The 21,867-nt window shown below is 47.9% G+C and overlaps 1 protein-coding gene across 6 annotated transcripts in view; it reads right to left on the bottom strand.

The window, feature by feature from the left end:
• PHACTR3 (phosphatase and actin regulator 3) overlaps nucleotides 1-21,462 on the bottom strand; it is a 295,584-nt gene extending 274,122 nt beyond the window's left edge. For 5 of the 6 annotated variants that reach the window (XM_048498144.1, XM_048498146.1, XM_048498149.1 and 2 more), the window contains exon 1: nucleotides 20,611-20,889. In XM_048498144.1, coding sequence (XP_048354101.1) covers nucleotides 20,611-20,722 — 112 coding nt within the window. In that variant the 5' untranslated portion in view covers nucleotides 20,723-20,889. Of the gene's footprint in view, nucleotides 1-20,610; nucleotides 20,890-21,378 lie in introns of those variants that run through there. The other variant, XM_048498148.1, reaches the window with a different exon arrangement.
• Between the last annotated feature and the right edge of the window lie 405 nt (nucleotides 21,463-21,867).

The raw sequence follows: 21,867 nt of genomic DNA, 5'->3' as shown, positions 1-21,867 counted from the left end.
CAAGTTCAAATCCCTGCCTGTCATGCAAACCAGCCGTCACTGCAAATAGTCATGGCGAACAGGACAAGTTCAGCATTCAAGCACACATTATTTGAGCAAATTGAATCATCACTACACACAGTGGTGGGATCCAAAAATTTTAGTAACAGGTTCCAATGGTGGTGGGATTCAAACTGTAGCGTAGTGCCAATGGGGCTGGGCGGGGCACGACGGGGACATGGCCAGGCATTCCGGGGACGGGGCATTCCTGGGCAGGGCTGTGGCAAGGACGCAGCCGCTGCGCCGGTCCTTGGGTGGGAAACGAATGCACGCAGGCGCAGGCTGCCACGCACGCCGGTGCACCTCCTGCTAGACTGCTCCAAGTTCTGCGCGCTACTGCTGAGAGGAGGGTGTAACTAAGGCAAAAATCACGTGGCAAAATCACCAATTAGTAACCCCCTCTCAGCACACACAAATAATTAGTAACCTACTCTCAGGAACCTGTGAGAACCTGCTGGATCCCACCTCTGACTACACAACAGCTGCCATCTTCTTTAAAGTCCTTGTCAATTTACTGGGTTGTCTATTTTTTTTTGCAGAGGGCAAGCACTTCCCCCATCTTAAGCCACTATTTTCTGGTTCATTTTTACATTGCAGCATTCTTCAGGGGTTCCTTCATTGCCAGAGGCTTTTTGTTCATATCCCATCAAATCTTAGCAGCATCCCTACTTCATCTATTTTGCCAGTTACCAGTCGGGTTACTCCTTGGGAATTAAAGTGTCACCTATTAAGATGTTAAGTGTAGATTTTTAACACGTTTGCATTGGGTTTCACTTTTTTTCTTCTTTTTTCCACCAAACAAGTGATTTTCTGCATCCTATATTGGGAGCAGCAGTGGCGTAGAGGTTAAGAGCAGATGTACTATAATCTGGAGGAACCAGGGTTGATTCCCTGCTCTGCTGCCTGAGCTGTGGAGGCTTATCTGGGGAATTCAGAGTAGCCTGTATGCTCCAACACACACCAGCTGGGTGACCTTGGGCTAGTCACAGTTCTTCTGAGCTCTCTCAGCCCCACCTACTTCACAGGGTGTTTGTTGTGAAGGGGGAAGGGAAAGGAGTTTGTAAGCCCCTCTGAGTCTCCTATAGGAGAGAAAGGGGGGAATATAAATCCAACTCTTCTTCTTTTTCTTCTTCGAAGGCTTTCACAGCCAGAGTCAACTGGCTGTTGTGTGTTTTCCAGGCTGTTTGGTCATGGTCTGGTAGTTTTTGCTGACATAACCCACTGAATGGCTGGGAGGGAGCCAACTAATGTTGGCTCTTCCCCTGGCCACGCTCCTGGCTCTCTCCTACTACACCGCCGGAAGCAGTAGGGGCACTGGGATAGTGGCACCATATCTCGTGCCAATGTCTCAGTGCAGGTGAGGGCCACAGTGACTGCATACCGGTGACATTGCCCTTCCTCTGAGGTAAATGCCCCAGGGAGGTCAAATCCACTGGTGCATCTGCACACACCACTTCCATAGTCAGATCCACCACCCACCCTTTGGTTGGGACTCTTAGTCTACTCAGAAATACCCATAATAGTCATGAACTATTATGTACCAAGTACCAACTCTTTCAATCTACCCAAATCCTCTTTGGTGTGGAGATTTCTACAGCTCAGCTGCACAAAATACTGAGAACTCTGTGAATGGAGTCTTAGTGAGGCTTCTTCCTCTAAAAATCAGGTGAGTGGAGTGGAACCCCAATTCCAATTGGTATGGAAAGAGAAGGGGGTTATGTCTTCCTCTGGCATAGCATTGCCAACCCTCCACTGGCAATCCCCAGAATTTGGCGGGGGGGGGGGTAGAGTTAGGAGAAGGGGTGTATCACAGACCTTGTGACATCACTTCCTTCCTCCCCCATCACAGTTCCCACCTGAATCAGGCTCTTCCTCGTATTTAGACACATCACCACAGCTGCTGGTCGTTGCAGGGAGTCAGCCAGATGCTGGGTCCCTGTAAAGCAGAGGTGTCAAACTCGTGGCCCTCTAGATGTTATGGACTACAGTTCCCATCATCCCCTGCCAGCATCATCTGAAGGGCCGCGAGTTTGACACCTGTGCTGTAAAGAACGTAACATCTAGTTCGGCTCGAATTTACAGCTACTTTCCAATCAGATTTTTTTTGTTCAGAATAAGGTCATAATGCCAATCAGATTTGGTCCTGCAATGACCAGTGAGGGCAAGTGAGAGCGAGGGTCAGTGAATACATGAGGGTTTTCACAAGATGTGCTGGGAGGGGAATGGCCTCCAAAATAGAATTTTCTTCCAACACAGCTGAAAAGATTCCCAAAATACCATGTTGTTCCAGTTCAGCTTATGCCCACTCCTGTGATAGAAGCCCGTCCAAAGCAAGCAAATCGGAACAGTGGTCTAATGTGAACACATTTAGGAACCACACTTTGCAGACTGAATAGCCAAGGGCAGTCCAATCTCATGAAACCTCAGAAACTGAGTTGGCCACGGTTAGGCCCTGGATGGGAGACCAGAGGGGATATCGAAGGTTGCTATAAAGAGGCAGGCAATGGCAAACCATCTCTGCTTTTCTTTTGAAAATCCCATAAGCATAGTGCTGGATTTAGATGAAGAGAGCCCCAGGCTATTCCACTTGCGAGCCCCGCACAATCCCTGCCCCTTGCATGATCTTTGTGAAGAAGATGGAGTCCACACAGAGGTGGGATCCAACCAGTTCTCACCACTTCTCTAGAAGTGGTGACTAATTTTTTCTGAGTGCCGAGAAGGGGTTACTAAAGCAACCTCCCTGCCCAATAGGGACTGGAGGGGAGCCATGTGATAGCGGCGGCGCCCACACCGTTTCCAAAACCCACCATCATCGAACTCCAGTTATTAAAATTTTTTGATCCCACCACTGAGTCCACACAATGCAGATGCACAAAATGGGGTCTACTTCAGTGAAATCCTGGAAGAACCAAATCAATACAGAAAACAATTCTAGTATCAAGTTATAGACAAGGAGGAGGAGGAGGAGTTAGGATTTATATTGCCCCTTTCTCTCCTGTAAGGAGACTCAAAGGGGCTTGCAACCTTCTTTCCTTTCCCCCCACCCCAACAACAAACACCCTGTGAGGCTGTGGGACTGAGAGAGCTCCAAAGAACTGTGACTAGCCCAAGATCACCCAGCCTGTGGTGTGTTGGAGTGCACAGGCTAATCTGAATTCCCCAGATAAGCCTCCACAGCTCAAGTGGCAGAGCGGGGAATCAAACCCGGTTCTCCAGATTAGAGTGCACCTGCTCTTAACCACGGCACCACGCTGGCTCTCTAAAGCAGTATTATTCTGAAATAAAGTATAGTGAGGGATTATTGTTGTATTTCTGAAAGCCAGCGATAGTTTAGCAGTATTCTTCTGATTTGCTCGTGAGCCCAGCTGGCATCTTCCAAGGATCATCAGATCCTCTGAAGATGCCAGCCACAGATGCAGGCAAAACATCAGGAGAGAATGCTGCTAGAACATGGCCATACAGCCCGGAAACCACACAGCAACCCAGTGATTCCGGCCGTGAAAGCCTTCGACAAATAAGGAAAATTACTGAAGGGTTGTAGACACTACAGGGTGTTATGACAGCACGTGTAAGAAAAGGCTATGACAGTGACAAAAATGTTATACACCTTGGCTAGAGGGCCCCTAGATTTTGAGGTCCTAGACTTCAGCCTGCCAAGCCTATAGGTAAATCTGGCACTGCATAAGGGGGTAATCATAGATCAGTTGTGACTTGACAGCCCTTATGAATTATTATTGGGAACCGCATTATGGTTGCCCAGAAAACAAGGCACCATTCATTTACTATTACTCACTGCTAGTGGGACACCTGTTCCTGCCTCAGATTTGGCTGGAGAATTTGTATGCACGGCAGCAGGGGCGGGAGAAGCTGCCGAAATGTTTGCATGCAGGAACCAGACATCGTCTGCTCCTCTTTGTCATCCCTGCTCGGCATGAGAAAGGACACAGTGGCTTGCTGTCAGCGCGGGCGCTGCCAACCACGCTGCCTTTGGCATCTGTGGCATGACACTGAAGCTGCAGCTGAGAGGCAAAGAAGGAAAGAAAGGCTGTTGTGTAAAACTAGCCCCTCGGCCAGACTTCAGCCGTAGTACTGAGAAAGGGGAAGGTGGGAGGAAGATGGGTAAGAAGCAGCTTCACAGAATAAGCAGTGATGGAATTGATACGATAATGGGTATAAATGACAGGTGGAAAGATACTGACAGGATATTAGGGTTGTTGTTTTTTAGAAGAAGAAGAAGAAGAAGAAGAAGAAGAAGAAGAAGAAGAAGAAGAAGAAGAAGAAGAAGAAGAAGAAGAAGAAGAAGAAGAAGAAGAAGAAGAAGAAGAAGAAGAAGAAGAAGAAGAAGAAGAAGAAGAGTTTGATTATATCCTCCCTCTCCTGCAGGAGACCTGGGGCATGAGACCCCTTAGCCCCACACAACAAACATCCTGTGAGGTAGGTGGGGCTGAGAGAGCTGCGAAGAACTGTGACTAGCCCAAGGTCACCCAGCTGGAGTGTGCGGGAGTGTCCAGGCTAATCTGAATTCCTCAGATAAGCCTCCACAGCTCAGGTGGCAGAGCTGGGAATCAAACCCGGTTCCTCCAGATCAGAGTGCACCTGCTCTTAGCCACTGCGCCACTGCTGCTCCATCTGTAATGATTAGTTCAGTAGTGGATTTGGCTTCCTGGGGAGGTGGTGAGCTCACACTCACTGGCAGTCTTTGAGCAGTGGCTGGAGTCGGGGTCTGCAACCTGTGGCTCTCCAGATGTTCATGGACTACAATTCCCATCAGCCCCTGCCAGCATGGCCAATCTGGAGAACCGCAGGTTGCAGACCCCGGCTGGACAAACACTTGTCTGGGATGCTGATCTCATATTGAGCAAGGGGCTGGACTAGATGGCCTATATGACCCCTTCCAACTCTATGATGCCACATGCTGTGGCTTAGGGGTTGAGCATCTGCTTTGCGTGCAGAAGGTGCCAGGTTCGATCCCCAGCACCTGCAGTTAAAAGGAAGCAGGTGCTATGAGACCTACCTGAGACCTGAGAGCAGCTGACAGCCAGAGTAGACAACACTGACCTTAAATGGGCCAGTGGTCTGACTCAGTACAAAGCCGTTTCATGTGTGTTCGTATGTGTCAAAAATTAACCCACAAAGAACACCGAAGGGGTTTTTGCTTGAGCTGTAAGCAGTGCCGTCCAATTCCATGCAAGTTTGTTCAGAAGAAATTTCCTCTGTGTTCAATGGAGCTTGTGTAAGCAATCATCTTTTGTAGGAGATCGAAACCAGTAGTGTATTACGGCCCTTTCTGTGCAAACCTTTTAAAACGTTTTGAGGCAGGAAATAAAACATGTCCTCCATGGAGTTGTGCAGTGTTTTTACCTCAAAATGTTTTCTTTCCAGCCTCAAAACATTTTAAATGGATCCCCTTTTAAAAGATTTTTCTGGCTGAAACGTTTTGAAAATGTTTTCAGTTACTGTGAGATCTGTTTGTTACATTTCCCACACTTCTCTGCTCCCTTGAACTACCTCCTCGGCAGAGGTGGGATCCAGCAGGTTCTCACAGGTTCCCGGGAGTAGGTTACTAATTATTTGTGTGTGCCAAAAGGGGGTTACTAATTGGTGATTTTGCCATGTGATTTTTGCCTTAGTTACGCCCCTCCTCTCAGCAGTAGCGCGCAGAACTTGAAGCAGTCTAGTAGGATGGCAGCTCAAGCTCTGCATTCAAGCTTCCCACCTGCAAGGACTGGCGCCAGTGGCCAAGGCCCTTTCCACAGCCCCTGCACCAGAAATGCCCCATCTCAGAATGCCTGGTCAGTCTCCGAATGCCCTCCGGCTTCCAGCCCCATTGGCGCTACGCCACATTTTGAATCCCACCACCATGGGAACCTGTTACTAAAATTTTTGGATCCCACCACTGCTCCTCGGGGCCATTTTCTGAGCTCACCCAGTTCCCCCTCTCCTGTTTATTTGCAGCATTTATCTGTTCTTTTATTAGGGGGGGCGGGTCAGTCTTCGAAGCACTGAGTATACGAGCAGTATAGATTTGTGCGAAAAAGGGCCCATATATAGTTTATCACAGTAACAGACCAAAACCAAATACAATATAAACAGAAACAACCAAGATGCATCAAAAAGCCCTATACAACAGGATTCTGTTTGAAATTACATCCATCCAAAACTTTCTAAGAATTACACAACATGAAGTTTATAAGAAACTATAAACATTAAGCCGACTCCTTCTGATCTGTCCTCGATCTTTCTCTACCTCTAATATATGAACCGTATCAACTATCGCTCAGAACGTGAGAACCTGGCAGGTAACATATGGAATTTCATCAGCTGAAAGCTTGTCTATCCTTGTCAATTCCAAATGTCCTGGGAGTTTATTTAACACACTGATAGTGTATATTTAGTTACATCTTTAGAACTGTCTCACCAGCAAGGAGTGCATGCACTAGAGACTGAGTAGTAGTAGGAGGGACTTTCCATACACTAGATGTTATGGATTCATAATTTCATCATCCCTTGCTAGCATAGCCAATTTGCCATGCTTTTCGGCGGTGGGTGATAAAATTGTGACCATAACATCTGAGTGCCAAAGGTTTGCTAATTAATTTGCCATATAGTGCACACACTAGACCACTGAAACCAGTGTTTGATTGCAGCAGAAATCCCAAGTACATATCACAGTGGTGGCGAACTGTTTTAGGACCAGTTTATTGATTAAGCCATTGACTAGTTAACCCAGCATTGCTTATGTGAGATGCGTAGGTCAGAGGTATCTTCTTTGTTGAAGATTCACCTTCAGAGGTAGATCTCTGCCTTGCCCATAGGTCAGTGGTGGCGAACCTGTGGGCACTCCAGATGTTCATGGACTACAATTCCCATCAGCCCCTGCCAGCACGGCCAATTGGCCATGCTGGCAGGGGCTGATGGGAATTGCAGTCCATAACATCTTGTGGAGACAGGTCAGAATGTGTATAATTATGTATTTAATCAAGAAAAAGATTAAGTTATAAAACCAAGGATTTAGGAATCAAAATGGAGTGTCTCTGTATAGTGACCAGCAGAAGCCTGCATTTTGCAGTAGGTCAAAGGAATGTTACCACTATGCAGACAGGCTACAGATAACATCTTTTGAGATCTTGGAACTACAGGCTGCTACGTGACAGCAGAAATGTGCATTTTATGACATTGTGTTAGAACTAGCTAAATCAATGTGATTAGTTAAACAAAGAGTTTTTCTATATAGTTAAATGAATATAGAAATAATGAGAGTGATTCATATTTACATGTATTTGTATTTCACTATAATTCTATTGTTGTTAGAATCATTGTGTTAGAATTATGTTTTAACATTTCAAACTGGGGAATTGTTAGAATCATTTCAAACTGTTGGGAGAGAAGGGAATTTTTATGATCCAGAAGAATGCTGTATAGCTTGAGGACATCAGCTCTCTCTGAGAGCCAACCAAGAATAACAGGTTTTTCTTGGAGGAGCAAGCTACTTTATGGCTGTAGTCCTTTGCATATGCGTAGAGGGCATAAGCTCACAGCGTGCAGTTTGAATTACAGAATGGAATGTAATACGTAGAAAGAGGTTGTCTTATTGTGACCAAAGACAGATTTGACCAATCAGATTCTTAAGGGGAATGGATTATAATACGTGGAACGTAGGGGAAGGACTATGTGACGTCTTTGCATCTACAAAAACTCAGGTCTTCCTCTATTGGGTGTGCCTCTCCTTTGGGAGAAGGTCACCTCCTGGTTCTAAATTTTGTGTCTATCACTGGAGAGCACAAGGGTGTGGCTCTCTCCCTCAGGGGAAGGTCACCTTTTGTAACTTATCTGTATTCTGTAACGTTCTAAATTCCATGTCTTTGAATTGAGAGCACCGAGAGCTCTCTCCCTCGGGAGGAGTTCACATCTTGTAATCCTGATCTAAATTCTGCCAAAGTAAAAACTGTCTGTTTATTTATAATGTCAGATGTCTTGTGCCTTTTCATTTTAACTGTAAGTTTTTCTTAAAACTAACTCTGCTGTGTTGGACCAGAGACTCGCTTCTGGCCCCACAATCTGGAGTGCCAAAGGTTCGCCACCACGGACATATCATCACAGCAGTCTTTCTCCCCTGTACTATTTTGCCCAGTCAATAATATCACAAATTAATTGCCTTTATTTAATACTGAACCTTTGGTAACAACAGTCATTGTCATTACCATCAATACCCAAGGAATTCTGGAACTCTTTAGCAACCAGTTAAATGTCTTGCCAGCATCTTCTAAAGGGATCCTCATGATAATGTGAGACCTCATGCCTCCGGGCATGAACAACTTTATTCCTCCATAGCATGATAAAGAGTTTCCAGTGGATGTCTCTCTCTCTCTGCATCTTAAGCTAGCTTTAAATCAAAGCAGCTACTGGAATCTCTTTTATGTGGAAGGATCAACATGCATGTCTGCATGGAACTGTGGATCTGGATTCCAGATGTTGGGTTTTGGACTTGTCACAGTTAGATACATTTTTGAGATCAGAGCTCCAGACTGAGGAAGGCGGAGCACTGTTTGCCACAGATTTTTTTCCCCCATTGCACATGCTGGAAAAATCAACTACATCAAGAGGACTCAGGCGACATAAATCCATCACTTGACAGCCACCTGAACGAAATGGGACCATCTGTGTGAATGGCCCATCATCGGTGGTCCATTGCAGACCTTCCTTATGCTCAAACACAATGTTCGCCTATGGACTTAGCACATCTGCTCAATTGCTAGCCATTTAAAGGGCTGATTCATGCATGCACTTGTCCCTTGATGACGATACCTTCAACTGATGGCTTACGTGTTTGAAAGGCCAACACAGAGATCTCTCCATAAAGAAATCTTTGGTGGATCAAGTGCACTGAATAATAATAAGTTTGGGTTTATATTCCTCTTCTCTCCTGTAAGAAGTCTCGAAGTGGCTTACAATCACCTTTCCTTCCTCTCCCCTCAACAAGCACCTTGTGAGGTATGTGAGGTTGAGAGAGTTCAAAGAGAACTGTGGCTAGAGCCCAAGATCACCCAACAAGCTTCTTGTGGAGGCTTGGAGAAAACACCACTCATGTAAGAAAGCGAGGATTCAAACCCAGTTCTCCAGTTTAGAGTCCATCACTCTTAACCATATTACCACTGCTTTTCACTAAAGTTAGTTCACACATTTAAATGCTGATCATCAGGTATACATAGTGTGGACAGTTCAAGAAGCATGCATGTATCCTATCAGTAGAGTTTAAAACAGAGCTACTCTGGTAAGATGAGAAGGTCTATAGTCTTCTTGCACTCACTGCAGCCTTCTACCACTCTTGGAAAGGAATACTCTCCATATCCATAGGAAGGTTTTACTTTAGCAGTTGCAAGGTTACACAAGTCTATGCTGTACAAGACTATAAGACTATACAGAACTCTTCAGCAAGAACAAAGCTGAACACATACACTGAACTCAACACTCTCAGACTCTATCAGAACTTAGCATATACAATGCATTGGTTCTTACATATTCAAGAAGGATACTTTTCCCCCACCCCGGCAACAGCCTCTCATTGGTCTAGAGTCACAGTTGAACTCACCAATCATGTTAAAGGTCAACTGTTGCTACTTCACCCTAGACTTACTGTCTCTAGCCTTGCTGTTGGCAAACTTCTGCTGACTAGAAGATGAACCTTTTGTGAACTTTTATTTCATATATCATGACATATCCAACAACTGGGATCTGCTAATCAGCTTTGTGCTTGTGCCGTAGCCAGTCAATGACCCAGCCTGGGGCAGCTCAAGAACCAAATCATCTCACTTTTCTGAAGGTGAGCCAGTATCCCCTGGCTCATTTGACTCACTGAACTGATTGTCCTGTATAAAGTACAGAATAGTTCTCCTTCCACCTCCACTGTGCACATGTGCCATCAGAAGTATCCTTTAAATGACTGCCAACAGACAAAATGCATTCCCTGCATCTGCACCTGCATCTATTGGGAAGTGACTGCAAGGACTGATTGCAAGATTCTCTGGGTTCGTGAACAAGCATCAAGACACTAAAGTAGTAAGTCTCACTTCCAAAATCTCAAAATCCCATTTGGCTATAGGTCCTTAAAAGGGAAGGCAGCGGCAAACGGATGGGAACATCAAGGAGGTCTGATTCCAGGGAACTCAAGGTCTCACTTGGAGGCTGGCATCCCTACCCACTTGCCATGTGGGAGAGGGATTGCAGATTCACTGGCAGCAGCTATACATAGATCAGGGGGAGAAAGGCTGGTTGTTGTCAGGTGCCCTGGTCTGGTCAAGAAAAGCACTTCCTTGTGAGCACCTCCGTAACAGCAGTTCAGGGAAAGATATGGCATTTATTGACAGAACTGGGCAACCCCGCCAAAAACCCCTTTCAGATAGGAAAGGGGTCTTGCTGCTTTCCCGCCACCGCTCCAGTGGAGCTTAAGTTCACTTTTTCCAACTTCTGTCAGTCTGCAAGACTCTGCAATTTTATCCTTGCTTCGCGGCTGAGTTGACCGAGACACTCACTGGCAGGGAAATGTTGAGAAACCCTCCGGGGAACTCAGAGTGAGTCATGAGGATCGGTTGGGAGAAAAGCCCAGAAGAAGCCTTCTGGTGCAGTCACAAAATCACACAAACTAGGTTGGGGGAAAAAAAAACGTTTCACCCTTTTCCTTTTGGACAGTGAAATAAATGTGTGCCTTCTTTCAGGGTTGTCCCATAGCCAAATGACACATTACAGACCACTTTACGTGACCATTTTTGATTAGGTGAATCCATCAGCAGTAATGCCACCAGACCGCCAACATTCACAGTGGAAGACAGGGATTTCACACTCCTGGTGGAAATTGGGGATCTGCCATAATTACCCTTCATCTCCAAATCACAGAGATCGGTTCTCTTGAAGAAAATGGAGAGGGTGGACTCTCTGGTATTCTACCCACTGAGGTCCATGTCCTCCCAATACTCCACCCCCAAATACCTAGGAGGTTCCCAACCTGGAGCTGGCAACCTTATTCCCCACACCCTCCAGTGGCATGGGGGGATGTGCAGGTGGGATCCAAAAATTTCAGTAACAGGTTCCCATGGTGGTGGGATTCAAACAGTGGCGTAGCGCCAATGGGGCTGGGCAGGGCATGACAGGGGCGTGACCGGGCATTCCAGGGGTGGGACATTAATACTTTCTCTGTTACTGTAAAAAACTCTTACTGTAAAAAAAAGTTCCTAATTTCCAGCTGGTGTCTTTCTGTCCATAATTTAAACTCATTATAGCAAGTCCTATCGTCTACTGCCAACAGAAACAACTACTTCTCCTCTAATTGACTGCCTGTCAAATACTTCATACTTTCAAATACTTAATTTTGTTTCTAGAAATCAAAAGAAGGATACTTTCCTTAAACCAGGAACTTTACCATATTTCTAAAACATGTTTTTAAAACAACCCAACAGGGAGAATTATCGCTAACCAGCCACATAGGAAACAACAGAACTTTATGATTTTTGGACCTAATGGAATTTCTAACGGAAAAGCAGACCCAATTAGTAACCCCTTCTCGGCACACGCAAATAATTAGTAACCCACTCTCAGGAACTGGTGAGAACCTGCTGGATCCCACCTCTGGGGACGTGGCAAACCAAGCGGGAGGGGAAGTGAGTTCCCAACTCCTAGTGGGAAATTCATGTAGATTTGGACTAGAACCAGCAGAAGGCAGGAGAAGAAGAACAAGAGGAGGAGGAGCAGTTTGGATCTATACCCCGCCTTTCTCTCCTGTAAGGAGACTCAAGGTGGCTTACAAGCTCCTTTCCCCACACCTTGTGAGGTAGGTTAGGCTGAGAGAGTTCCAAAGAACTGTGACTAGCCCAAGGTCACCCAGCAAGACTGTAGGAGTGCAGAAGCAAATCTGGTTCTCCAGATTAGAGTTCACATGCTCTTAACCACTACAGCAGTGTGGCCTCAGTGGCGTGTAAAGCCATAGAGCCTACCTTCTAAAGGGGAGCTGATGTCTGTCATCTGGAGATCACTTGTAATTACTGGAGATATGCAGACACCCCCCCCCAAGAGGGTGGCAGATATAGTGGGGGTAGCACTACCTCCCCCCGCATCTACCCTGCTTCACGTTGTCTGATGCTGGCACCTTTTCTCCCTACGGAGTCTCAGTGGGACCTTCAGAGGAGCGAACTAATATATGAAACATCAAAAGCAGAAAGCTGCTGGTGGTGAGGGGAGGCAGAGACACGGGAAAGCCAAACAGAAGGCTGGGGAAAGATTAAGTGCCGTTCCCCTCCCTATCTCTCCACTCTCAGACTACCATTCCCCAAACAGATGTGCAGTTTTAGAAACAGCTTGCAGTTGCGCACATCTGCATGACATTTACCTTGCCCCCACTTGCTCTGTTTCGAGAACAGATCATTAAAAGGTACCGTTAGGAAGTTCAGGGTCACAAAGGAGGATGAAGGGCCCTTGCTATATTGTATTCAATGGATCAGAAATCACTGGCAGTCAGAAGGTGGCCTTCCCTCTGCCTCCTCAGTCCACACTGCCAAGCAGTTCGAAAGGTATGGCCTGCCGCTAACCACTTTGAAGAGCCAGCGTGGTGTAGTGGTTTAGAACAGTGGACACTAACCAATTTTGATTTCCCCCACTCCTGCACATGAAGCCTGCTGGGTGACCTTGGACTAGTCACTGTCCTCCCAGAGCTCTCTCAGCCCCGCCTTTCTCACAAGGGGGCTTTCCCCACTGACAGAGTTGAACTGGTTTCTACCTAGGTTCGCCTCAGTGAATCCCCACTGCCACCAAGCTCAACATTGTTTTGTCTCAGTTTCCCCCCCCCCCCCATAACTGCAACATCCTTGTCGCAGTTATGAACCACACTTTTCTGCGGGAACAAGATCGATACCTCTTCGAAGTGGGGAAGCATCGAAACGACACCTCATCCGTTCAACCAATCACGAGCCGCTTTTGTGGCATGCGCAGAACGGGAGAGTTGTGGCGGGCAGAAAGTGCATGTAACTGTAAACTGTAAAAACTGTAAAAAAAAAAAAAAGAACGCTCCCATTTCCCGCCGTAACACAAGCGCCAATCACGATCAAGGAGCGAAACAGGCACCAAGATGATCCCGCCCACTTAGCTCGGTTCCAGGGGGCCAACTCAGTTGCTGTGGGGACAGCCTGGAATCACCCTCCACTGAAGGGAACCAAGTCGACCTTAGCTCCCTTCTGTAGTGGGGAAAGCCCCAAAGTGTCTGTTGTGGTGGGGAGGGGAAGGGAAAAGGAGCTTTTCAGTCACCTTAATTCTCCTTAAAGGGAGAGAAAAGTGGAGCATAAATCCAAAGTCGTCTTCTTCTTTTCTTTGATATATTGTCGCTGTCCACATGAAAGCTGTAACACTTGTAAAAGTTTTCTCAGTTAGAGAAGGTCTCACTGAAGTTGGGGAGTAATTCATGCAGTGGTGTAATGAGGGGGGTGAAGGTGCTTGAGTGAGTCACATGGGGGCAGGTTTGGCCAGCCGACATTCCTCTCTCCCTCCCCCCTGGAGCAAGGAGCCTGAGTATCGTACTGCCTGCCACTGTAACGAGACAGCGTGTGCCCAGGGTACTGCCTGCCACTGTAACGAGACAGCGGGTGCCCAGGGTACTGCCTGCCACTGTAACGAGACAGCGGGTGCCCAGGGTACTGCCTGCCACTGTAACGAGACAGCGGGTGCCCAGGGTACTGCCTGCCACTGTAACGAGACAGCGGGTGCCCAGGGTACTGCCTGCCACTGTAACGAGGCAGTGGGTGCCCAGGGTACTGCCTGCCACTGTAACGAGACAGCGGGTGCCCAGGGTACTGCCTGCCACTGTAACGAGGCAGCGGGTGCCCAGGGTACTGCCTGCCACTGTAACGAGGCAGCGGGTGCCCAGGGTACTGCCTGCCACTGTAACGAGACAGCGGGTGCCCAGGGTACTGCCTGCCACTGTAACGAGACAGCGGGTGCCCAGGGTACTGCCTGCCACTGTAACGAGACAGCGGGTGCCCAGGGTACTGCCTGCCACTGTAACGAGACAGCGGGTGCCCAGGGTACTGCCTGCCACTGTAACGAGACAGCGGGTGCCCAGGGTACTGCCTGCCACTGTAACGAGACAGCGGGTGCCCAGGGTACTGCCTGCCACTGTAACGAGACAGCGGGTGCCCAGGGAGGAAGCAACTGGCAGGTTGGTTGCCATGAATTATTCATGGCAGACTCAAGCTACCCAAAGGTGAGACTGGCTTTCCTAGTCCTTGGCCTGTATCCAACCACACCATTTGCCAAAGTTTGAAGCCTTCTTCTCACCTAAAGGGCCTTCCTTCTAATTAAGAGACCCTGCTACCCATGGAAGAATCAGTCAGGCTGGAGAATGGCTCCTTCAATTGGATGAAGGCCTCAAGCTTTTCCAAGAATAGTGTTAGGATACAGATTGTTATTATTTTGGGATCTTCCTTAGGGTTGCCACTGTTGGTCCAAACGGACTGTTTGTCCATCTAGCTCAGCCACTCATCTCTGACTGGCAACAATTCTGCAATATCTGCTAGGGTTGTTAAGACTCTGCCAGTAAATCCCAAGAGATTTCAGGCACAGTAGCTGGTGAGGGGGAAGTTTTAGGTGATGTGACATCACATCCTCCATAATGTTCTGGGAATTTCTGCAGACTCTATGGTGATGATCATAGAGACTGGGAAAGTCCCTAGAGCTTCACTAGGCTTTCCAGGTCTTTATGACAGGCAACTTCCCAGCAGCTTCCCTACCCACTGATGCTCTCCTGATTTGCTTAGAAGATGCAAGGAATGTACATGGTGCTCCAAGCAGAGATACAACCATACCAATGCTGCCTGGTAGCTTCCATATGGCCAATGAAACATGAAAGGAGCGTGACATAGTGGTTAGTGTGTCAGACTAGGATCCAAGTGACTCAGGTTCGATTCTCCACTGTGTCACTGAAGTCCACTGAGTGACCCTGGGCCTGTCATTCCTTCTCAGTCTAATCTACCTCATAGGATTGTTAATGTGAGGATATGATAACAGAGGAATGATGTTGTCAATGCGATCTTCACCAGGCAGGAAAAAATGGGATATAAATAACACATGCATAAGTCAGCCCCAATGAGAAAAAGTATCATGGCTTCCATGAAAACTATCCTCACTTTCTTGAAGTACTTCAGAGGCATGACTAGTCTCTTTGAAGTGCTCCAGGCCTGTCGGCACAGTGTTCGACAACCAAATACCAAAAAAAGCACAGTATTGCACAGAGGGCAGATATATCTCTGGACTGCTTTCATGGCATAGAATCCTACTTGCAGATGTACGTAAAGTCTGCCATGGAGAGTTATGTCATTAAATCAAAACTCCCAGCAATGTGTCTGAGTTATGGGTCTGAATTATTTATACATCAGTGCCTGGCCCCCAAGGCAGCGCACTGGATAGAAACCACGCATAAATGCATCACAGTCTACCTGAAAATCCTGTGATGCGACTGAAGTAGGCTGACCCAAGCACCCTTCAGAGAGGATTCCCTTGAAAATGTTGCTTGGAAATGTAAGGATGGCAGAGGACTCACACTCACTCTCTCTCTCTCTCACACACACACACACACACACACACACACACACACACACACACAACCCCTCACTGAGACCAGATTTTAGGTCATTTGTATTGCTTAAGCTTACTAAATTCCCCTGAACAGCCTTGTACAATGCACCTGTAGGGAGAAAACGGATGTTCCATAAGAGCACAGGTCAGCCAGATAACTCTGTGAAGTTCATGAGCAGAATCGGAAAGCGACAGCATTCCTTTCATTCTTTGCCCCCAGAATTCAGAGATAGACTGCCTTTGAATATGAAGGTTCTGTTCACTCATCATAGCTAGTAGCCACCAATACACCTGTCCTCTTTTACTGTAACTAGCCACATTTGGAAGCCGTCTAGATGCCGGCGGCCATCAGTTCTTCTTGTAGCAGCAGATTCCATGCACAAATTTTGTCTTATATAAAGGCCTTCTCTTTTGTCTGTCCTGAAGTTGCTGAGTTGTGCCATTCTATAGAGAGTTCTCCCTGGCTGCTTTTTGTAAACTTCCTTTCCTTTGCTATCTTGTTGCAAAGCCTAGAAGAAGAAGAAAAACACCCAAATATTCAACTACATTTCATAGGGCTCTGCCCCTTGGATCATTTTGACTTTCCTTTTCTGCGTTTTCATTCAACGTCTGCGCTATCCTTTTTCGGATGCTGCAGCAGTTACAAGTACACTTTGCTTATCAGGACAATATACTTGCAAACGAGAGGCTGATGCAATGCAATGAACAAGACAAATAAGGCTAAGCTGTGACTAGCCCAAGGTCACCCAGCTGGTGTGTGTGGGAGTGTACAGGCTAATCTGAATTCCCCAGATAAGCCTCCACAGCTCAGGCGGCAGAACTGGGAATCAAACCCGGTTCCTCCAGATTAGATACACGAGCTCTTAACCTCCTACGTCACTGCTGCTCCTACGCCACTGCTGCTCCAAATAAAGCCCAAGGAGAGGTTTTTGTTCCATTGGTTCAAACCTGAAAGCGGCAAAATCTTTCCCGAGTGAATGAATGCAACCAATCAAGCACTAACAGAGTGAAGGCCACCCTCTATAGGCAGCTCGTACCATGTACACATTGTACATGGGATCCTCTCGCGTGGAGACAAGTGGAGGCCAGCTGCATCATGGAGGGGCCGGGGACTAGCAGGAAATTGGCCTCTGCTGAGCACAGAGGCCTAGAAGGGACATATGGGGTAATGCGGTCCCGAAGGACAAAGCTGTGGCTGAGAGTAGGTTCCATTCAACAGGATAAGATTTTCTCCTGAGCACAGGCATGAAAGACTGAAGCCCTGATTCCCCATTGCACACTGCCTTTGTTTTTGCGCCATATCTTACAGAACATTAGGTCAGAAGTTTGAAAGAAGATGAGTTCGTTTTTATACCCCGCTTTTCTCTAGCTTTAAGCAGCCTACAATCGTCTTCCCTTCCTTGGGCTAGTCCCAGTTCTTCAGAACTCTCACAACCCCACCTACCTCACAAGGGGTCTGTTGTGACGAGAGGAAGGGAAAGGAGTCTGTAAGCCACCTTGAGTCTCCTTGCAGGAAAGAAAGGTGGGGTATAAATCAAAACTCTTCTTCTGGAGCAGCAGTGGTATAGTGGTTAAGAGCAGGTGCATTCTAATCTGGAGGAACCAGGTTTGATTCCCCGCTCTGCCGCCTGAGCTGTGGAGGCTTATCTGGGGAATTCCAACACACACCAGCTGGGTGACCTTGGGCTAGTCACAGCTTTTCAGAGCTCTCTCAACTCCACCCACCTCACTCTCAACCCCGCCCACCTCACAGGGTGTTTGTTGTGAGGGAGGGAGGGCAAGGAGATTGTCAGCCCCTTTGAGTCTCCTACAGGAGAGAAAGGGGGGATATAAATCCAAACTACTCCTCCTCCTCCTCCTCCTCCTCTTCTTCTTCTCCTTCTTCCTATATCTCACTTTTGCCACCTGGGGTATCAAAATGAGTACAGCAAGGCCCAGATACCTAAACATATTACAAAATTTTTCTTTAATATGTCTGTGCAAGAAGGGGGGGGCTCTTTTTCATAAAATTAAAATGTATCTCCTCTCAACGAGCAAACGGGCCCGCCAGACTTAGCCTCTTTCCTTTGCAAACTTGCTGTCTACCTCCAATGCTTTTTTCATGATCTAGGAGTATTTTATCAAATTCATGAAAAGATTTTCCTGCTGCTTTCCTCCCTCCAAGGGCAAGAAATGTTGGAAAATGAGTAGCCCCAGTCTCCAGAAAGGAAACGGCGCAAATGAACAAATTCTCTGGTTCCGTTGCTATTGTTGCTTACAATGAAAGTCCAACAATTCACGCTCATAGCATGCTTTGTTCCCATAACTTCGGATACCGGCGTGGATCGGCCAGCACACATTCATCAGCTGGTTTCATTATTCCCTTTTCAAAAAAAAAAACCCGTTTCCACAGCAACAAAGGTTCTGAGCATCATGAGATGATGAGGCTTAAAAGCAGTCCCCGTTATTAACACATTTGCATCTTAACTCATTGTGGCAAGCAACGCACTTAAAGTACAGAAAGGTGATCTGAAGAGGAAAGCACTGAATGCAGCCAGCCTGAAGCCCACAGAATGCACTGGGAATTATTATTATTATTATTATTATTATTATTATTATTATTATTATTATTATTATTATTATTATTATTATTATTATTATTATTATTTTCAGCTTAATAGACCACCCAACCCCCGAAGGGCTCATATTGGTAGATATCCCTCTGTAAACAAGGTTTGAGCTTGTAATTCAATACAACAGGACAGTCCTGTCGCTGGATCATATGAACAGTAGGAAAGATGAAAGTCATGCATGGGGCTGGGGGCATAGAGGGTCCAACGCATGTGCCTTCCAAAATTTATATACAGTATGAGTCAGTGCCCTCTACAGAAGTTTCACTGTTGAATTCTCTCTTTGAAGCATGTACTTAAAAAAACCCTTTTGGTAAATCTCAAAATTCAGAAACATAAAGTTACCAACAACAAATCTAAATGTCTATTGTAGAAGCTGAGGGGCTGGGGAAACCCCAGAATCTGAGAAAAGAAACTGAGAACCCATTTTGTTTCTGTAGTTGATGGGGAAAGGACACAGGGGTCAGTGCCCCACTCAGATTCCCTTTAGTTACAACTTCTTACAGGGATTCTTGAAACCTCGAGTCCAAGAGTACACAATTGCTGCCTTGGTTGTATTTAACCAAGACTTGTGTCAATAACTCAGCCACAAAGAAAGCCTGTGACTCTTCTATGGCCTGCTGTTGCTCACACAAACCTATACACTATGGGATGGTGAGTGGGTGGGTGGGGGGGACCTTTGCTTTCAACTGACTGTCATTAAGTAATGACTCCCGCCTCCTGGACAGCCCCTTTATTTATTTATTTCTGAGGGAAGCAAACCTTCCCTAGTGCCAACGGTTCCTGAAATTCTCTACAGCAACACTCTCTCTCACACACACAAACACAAAGTGCCCCCCAACATGTGGTTCTGGCTTCTCTGAGAAATGGGATCTGAGTCGCTGCCAGCGAGATTTTGTTGTATCTCAACGGCGAGAGCTTAAGGCTTCAGAAAAGGACCGCTAAATGGGAAAAGGGAGTCATCGGTCAACAGCACAATGGTTCTCTCTCAATTATAAATAGAAAACGGTGACGCCGAGCCCACGCAAGGCCACGTCCTCCCCTACCCCCCTCTGGTAACACTCGCCACACTTTTCATAAGAAAATTACACTTCTCGGTATGAAAGAAAATTGCTTGCTTGTCAGAGTGGGCAAAATGGGCGGGAGCTGGGACTTAATTATTACTCTGCTTCCTGCGTTGCCATGGCGACTTCATGCCAACATCCCATCCCTTTCTGCTTTATTAGACCCTTTCTCCTCTCTCCCTGGCAAGTGGTGAAGCAGGCAGGCATCAGCTTCAATGGTGGGTATCAATCGCATGGCCAGGTTTGAGACGGGAAGGGGAACCCAGCATAGAGGATTTACGCAGCTGAGAAATGTTGTGGTATCTCAATGCTTCAGAAAAGGGCTGCAAAATGGGAGAGTCAATGGCACAATGGCTCCCTGTCTCTCAATTATAATGATCGCCTAGCCAGCTTAGATTTCTTCTTGCAATATGTGGGGGTATCAGCTTGTTCTTTGACACATTTAGAAGTCCATGTCAAGTAGGAGAGATAAACATGACGGGCACCAGGAGAGTTCAGACAACACTCTGTAACCCATCCCGCCCATGAAACTAGCAGCATTCTGAAACGATGGCAGCAGGAAGATGCAGGTTTGTCCCAAAGCAACTACAGACCAGATCACTGACTCATGCAGGTGAGCGAGAAGGCACTTGGCAGCAAGCCAGGATCCGAGGTCACCTGTTCACAGGTGCAGAGCTGCCTGGCAGTAAAGACCAGCGGTCTGAGAGAAACCGCGGGGCAGCCTCTAGCTTCAACCGCGTTCATTGAAACCTGGAACTCTGCCACACGCTCCTTTGAGCAGCCTGGGTCTAGTCCCTTTCCCTTGACTTCAATTCTCTGTCCACCAGACGGGAACGTCCCATTACCTGCCCTCAGGGTCATCGCGAGGTCACATCAGACAATCCCTTTCCCCATTAAAAGCACTGCTGAGATATCAAATGAAGGCCTGGGCCACAAAGAGAGACCTCGACAGGTCTGGGCTGCCCCCCCATCCTTTCGCCCTGCGGTGTGCCGAAGCATCAGGTCAGAGGACCGCACCGTAATCCTATTTCCAGCTAAGCCACTGCATCATTCCAGGGCTTACTGCAGACAAAATATGTTCCTAATTTCCCACTGCCTTCTCTCTGCTGGCAAGGCTCACAGGCCGGACTGACAGACAGGAGCGACACAGGAACACACGCCCATTCCCCAATCTGTGTGTCTCTCTCGCTCCATGACAGTTTCCCATCATGCACACCCACCCACGCACCCGCCCACCCACTCTCTCTGCGACTTAGCAGGGGAAAAAAGAGAGAAGGGACTGGGGTTACCTTGGTGTTCTCCAGCGTCCTCCTCGCCAGCCGTCTCACCGAGGATGCTGGGGTCACTCTGTGACCTGCCTCTGGGGAGAAAACAGCCAGAGCCTTCTTCTGATGCAGCCATGGGGTGGGGGGGGGGAGGGAAGGAGTTGGGGGTGGGGGGGGGCAGATTTCAGAGGCCAGGGAGGGGAGAGGCACTCATGAAACCGGAGCCGGCCCAAGGTCACCACAGGGAGGGCGAGGAGGTGGTGCAGAGGGGGAGGTTTTCAGCCAGGCAGCCCCAACAGAGGGCACATCTTGGCTCCCCTCCTTCCGCGAGCTCCCTGCCCAGCCCTCCTGCCTCCACCATCCAGCAGCTGGAGGGGGCATCCACAGAGCCCGGCTCCTACTGCCCAGCGAGGCGGAGAACTTTCTTCCGAGGAGGCATCCTCTCCAAGGCTGGTGTCATGCTTCCCCCAGAGGGAAGAGAAGCAGGTGAGGCGGAGGAGGAGGCAGGCTTTTAGGGGTGGGGGGTGGGGCGCCCGGTCGCCGAGGGTGACTCTCTTGCCCCTTCGCCCCTCCCGCTGCGCGACAGAGAAAAGGGAGGGCAGGCAAAGAAAGGGAAGAGGGGAAAGGGGCAAGACGAGCCGACCCTCCCGGAATGGCTTTAATCTGCGGCTCTTCTTGGAGCATCTGTTGGGAAACAGTGGGATTCGCCCATCATGCCTTGCGAGGGAGTGTGACATCACCACGGGGGGGAGGGAAATGATGAGGAGGGGGAGTGGATGGGAGATGGCTTACCTGCCCCGCACAAAGCCCAGGAGGAGAGCAGCAGGTGAGTATCAGAGGGGTTCCTCCTCTCCACCCCCACCCCCACCCCGTCTCTTCAGGGTGGGGCGAAAGGGATGGAGATGCCTCTGGAAAGACGCAGGAGCGGCGAGGTCTTGGGAGCCTCCTCGGCACAGAAACGCGCGCACACCCCCACACTCCTCAGTTCCCTTCTCCACACGCCCCTCTTTCCCCTGGCAGGGAGTAAGGAGGAATTGCCGGGCTGGAGTTGGGTTGAGCTGCACGTTTTGTGTGTGTGTGTGCCTGTGACAGGGAGAAAAATGGATGGGGTGACATGGAAGGGGAGTGGGCAATGCTCAAAATCTCCCCCAACCCTCTCTTTCCCTCTGACCCCAGAAGGGACTGGGGAGGGTCAGGTTTGAATTTAAAACCTGCTTTGTTCTGCACAGGCTCCTGGAGGCGTCTTCCATCTCTCCTTTAGCACCCTCTTCACTTCTGAGG

Source organism: Sphaerodactylus townsendi, linkage group LG05 (genome assembly GCF_021028975.2).
Source record: "Sphaerodactylus townsendi isolate TG3544 linkage group LG05, MPM_Stown_v2.3, whole genome shotgun sequence".
Lineage (NCBI taxonomy): Eukaryota > Metazoa > Chordata > Lepidosauria > Squamata > Sphaerodactylidae > Sphaerodactylus > Sphaerodactylus townsendi.
Note: the sequence above shows the minus strand (reverse complement) of the source record. Positions and strands in the feature narration are given on the sequence as shown.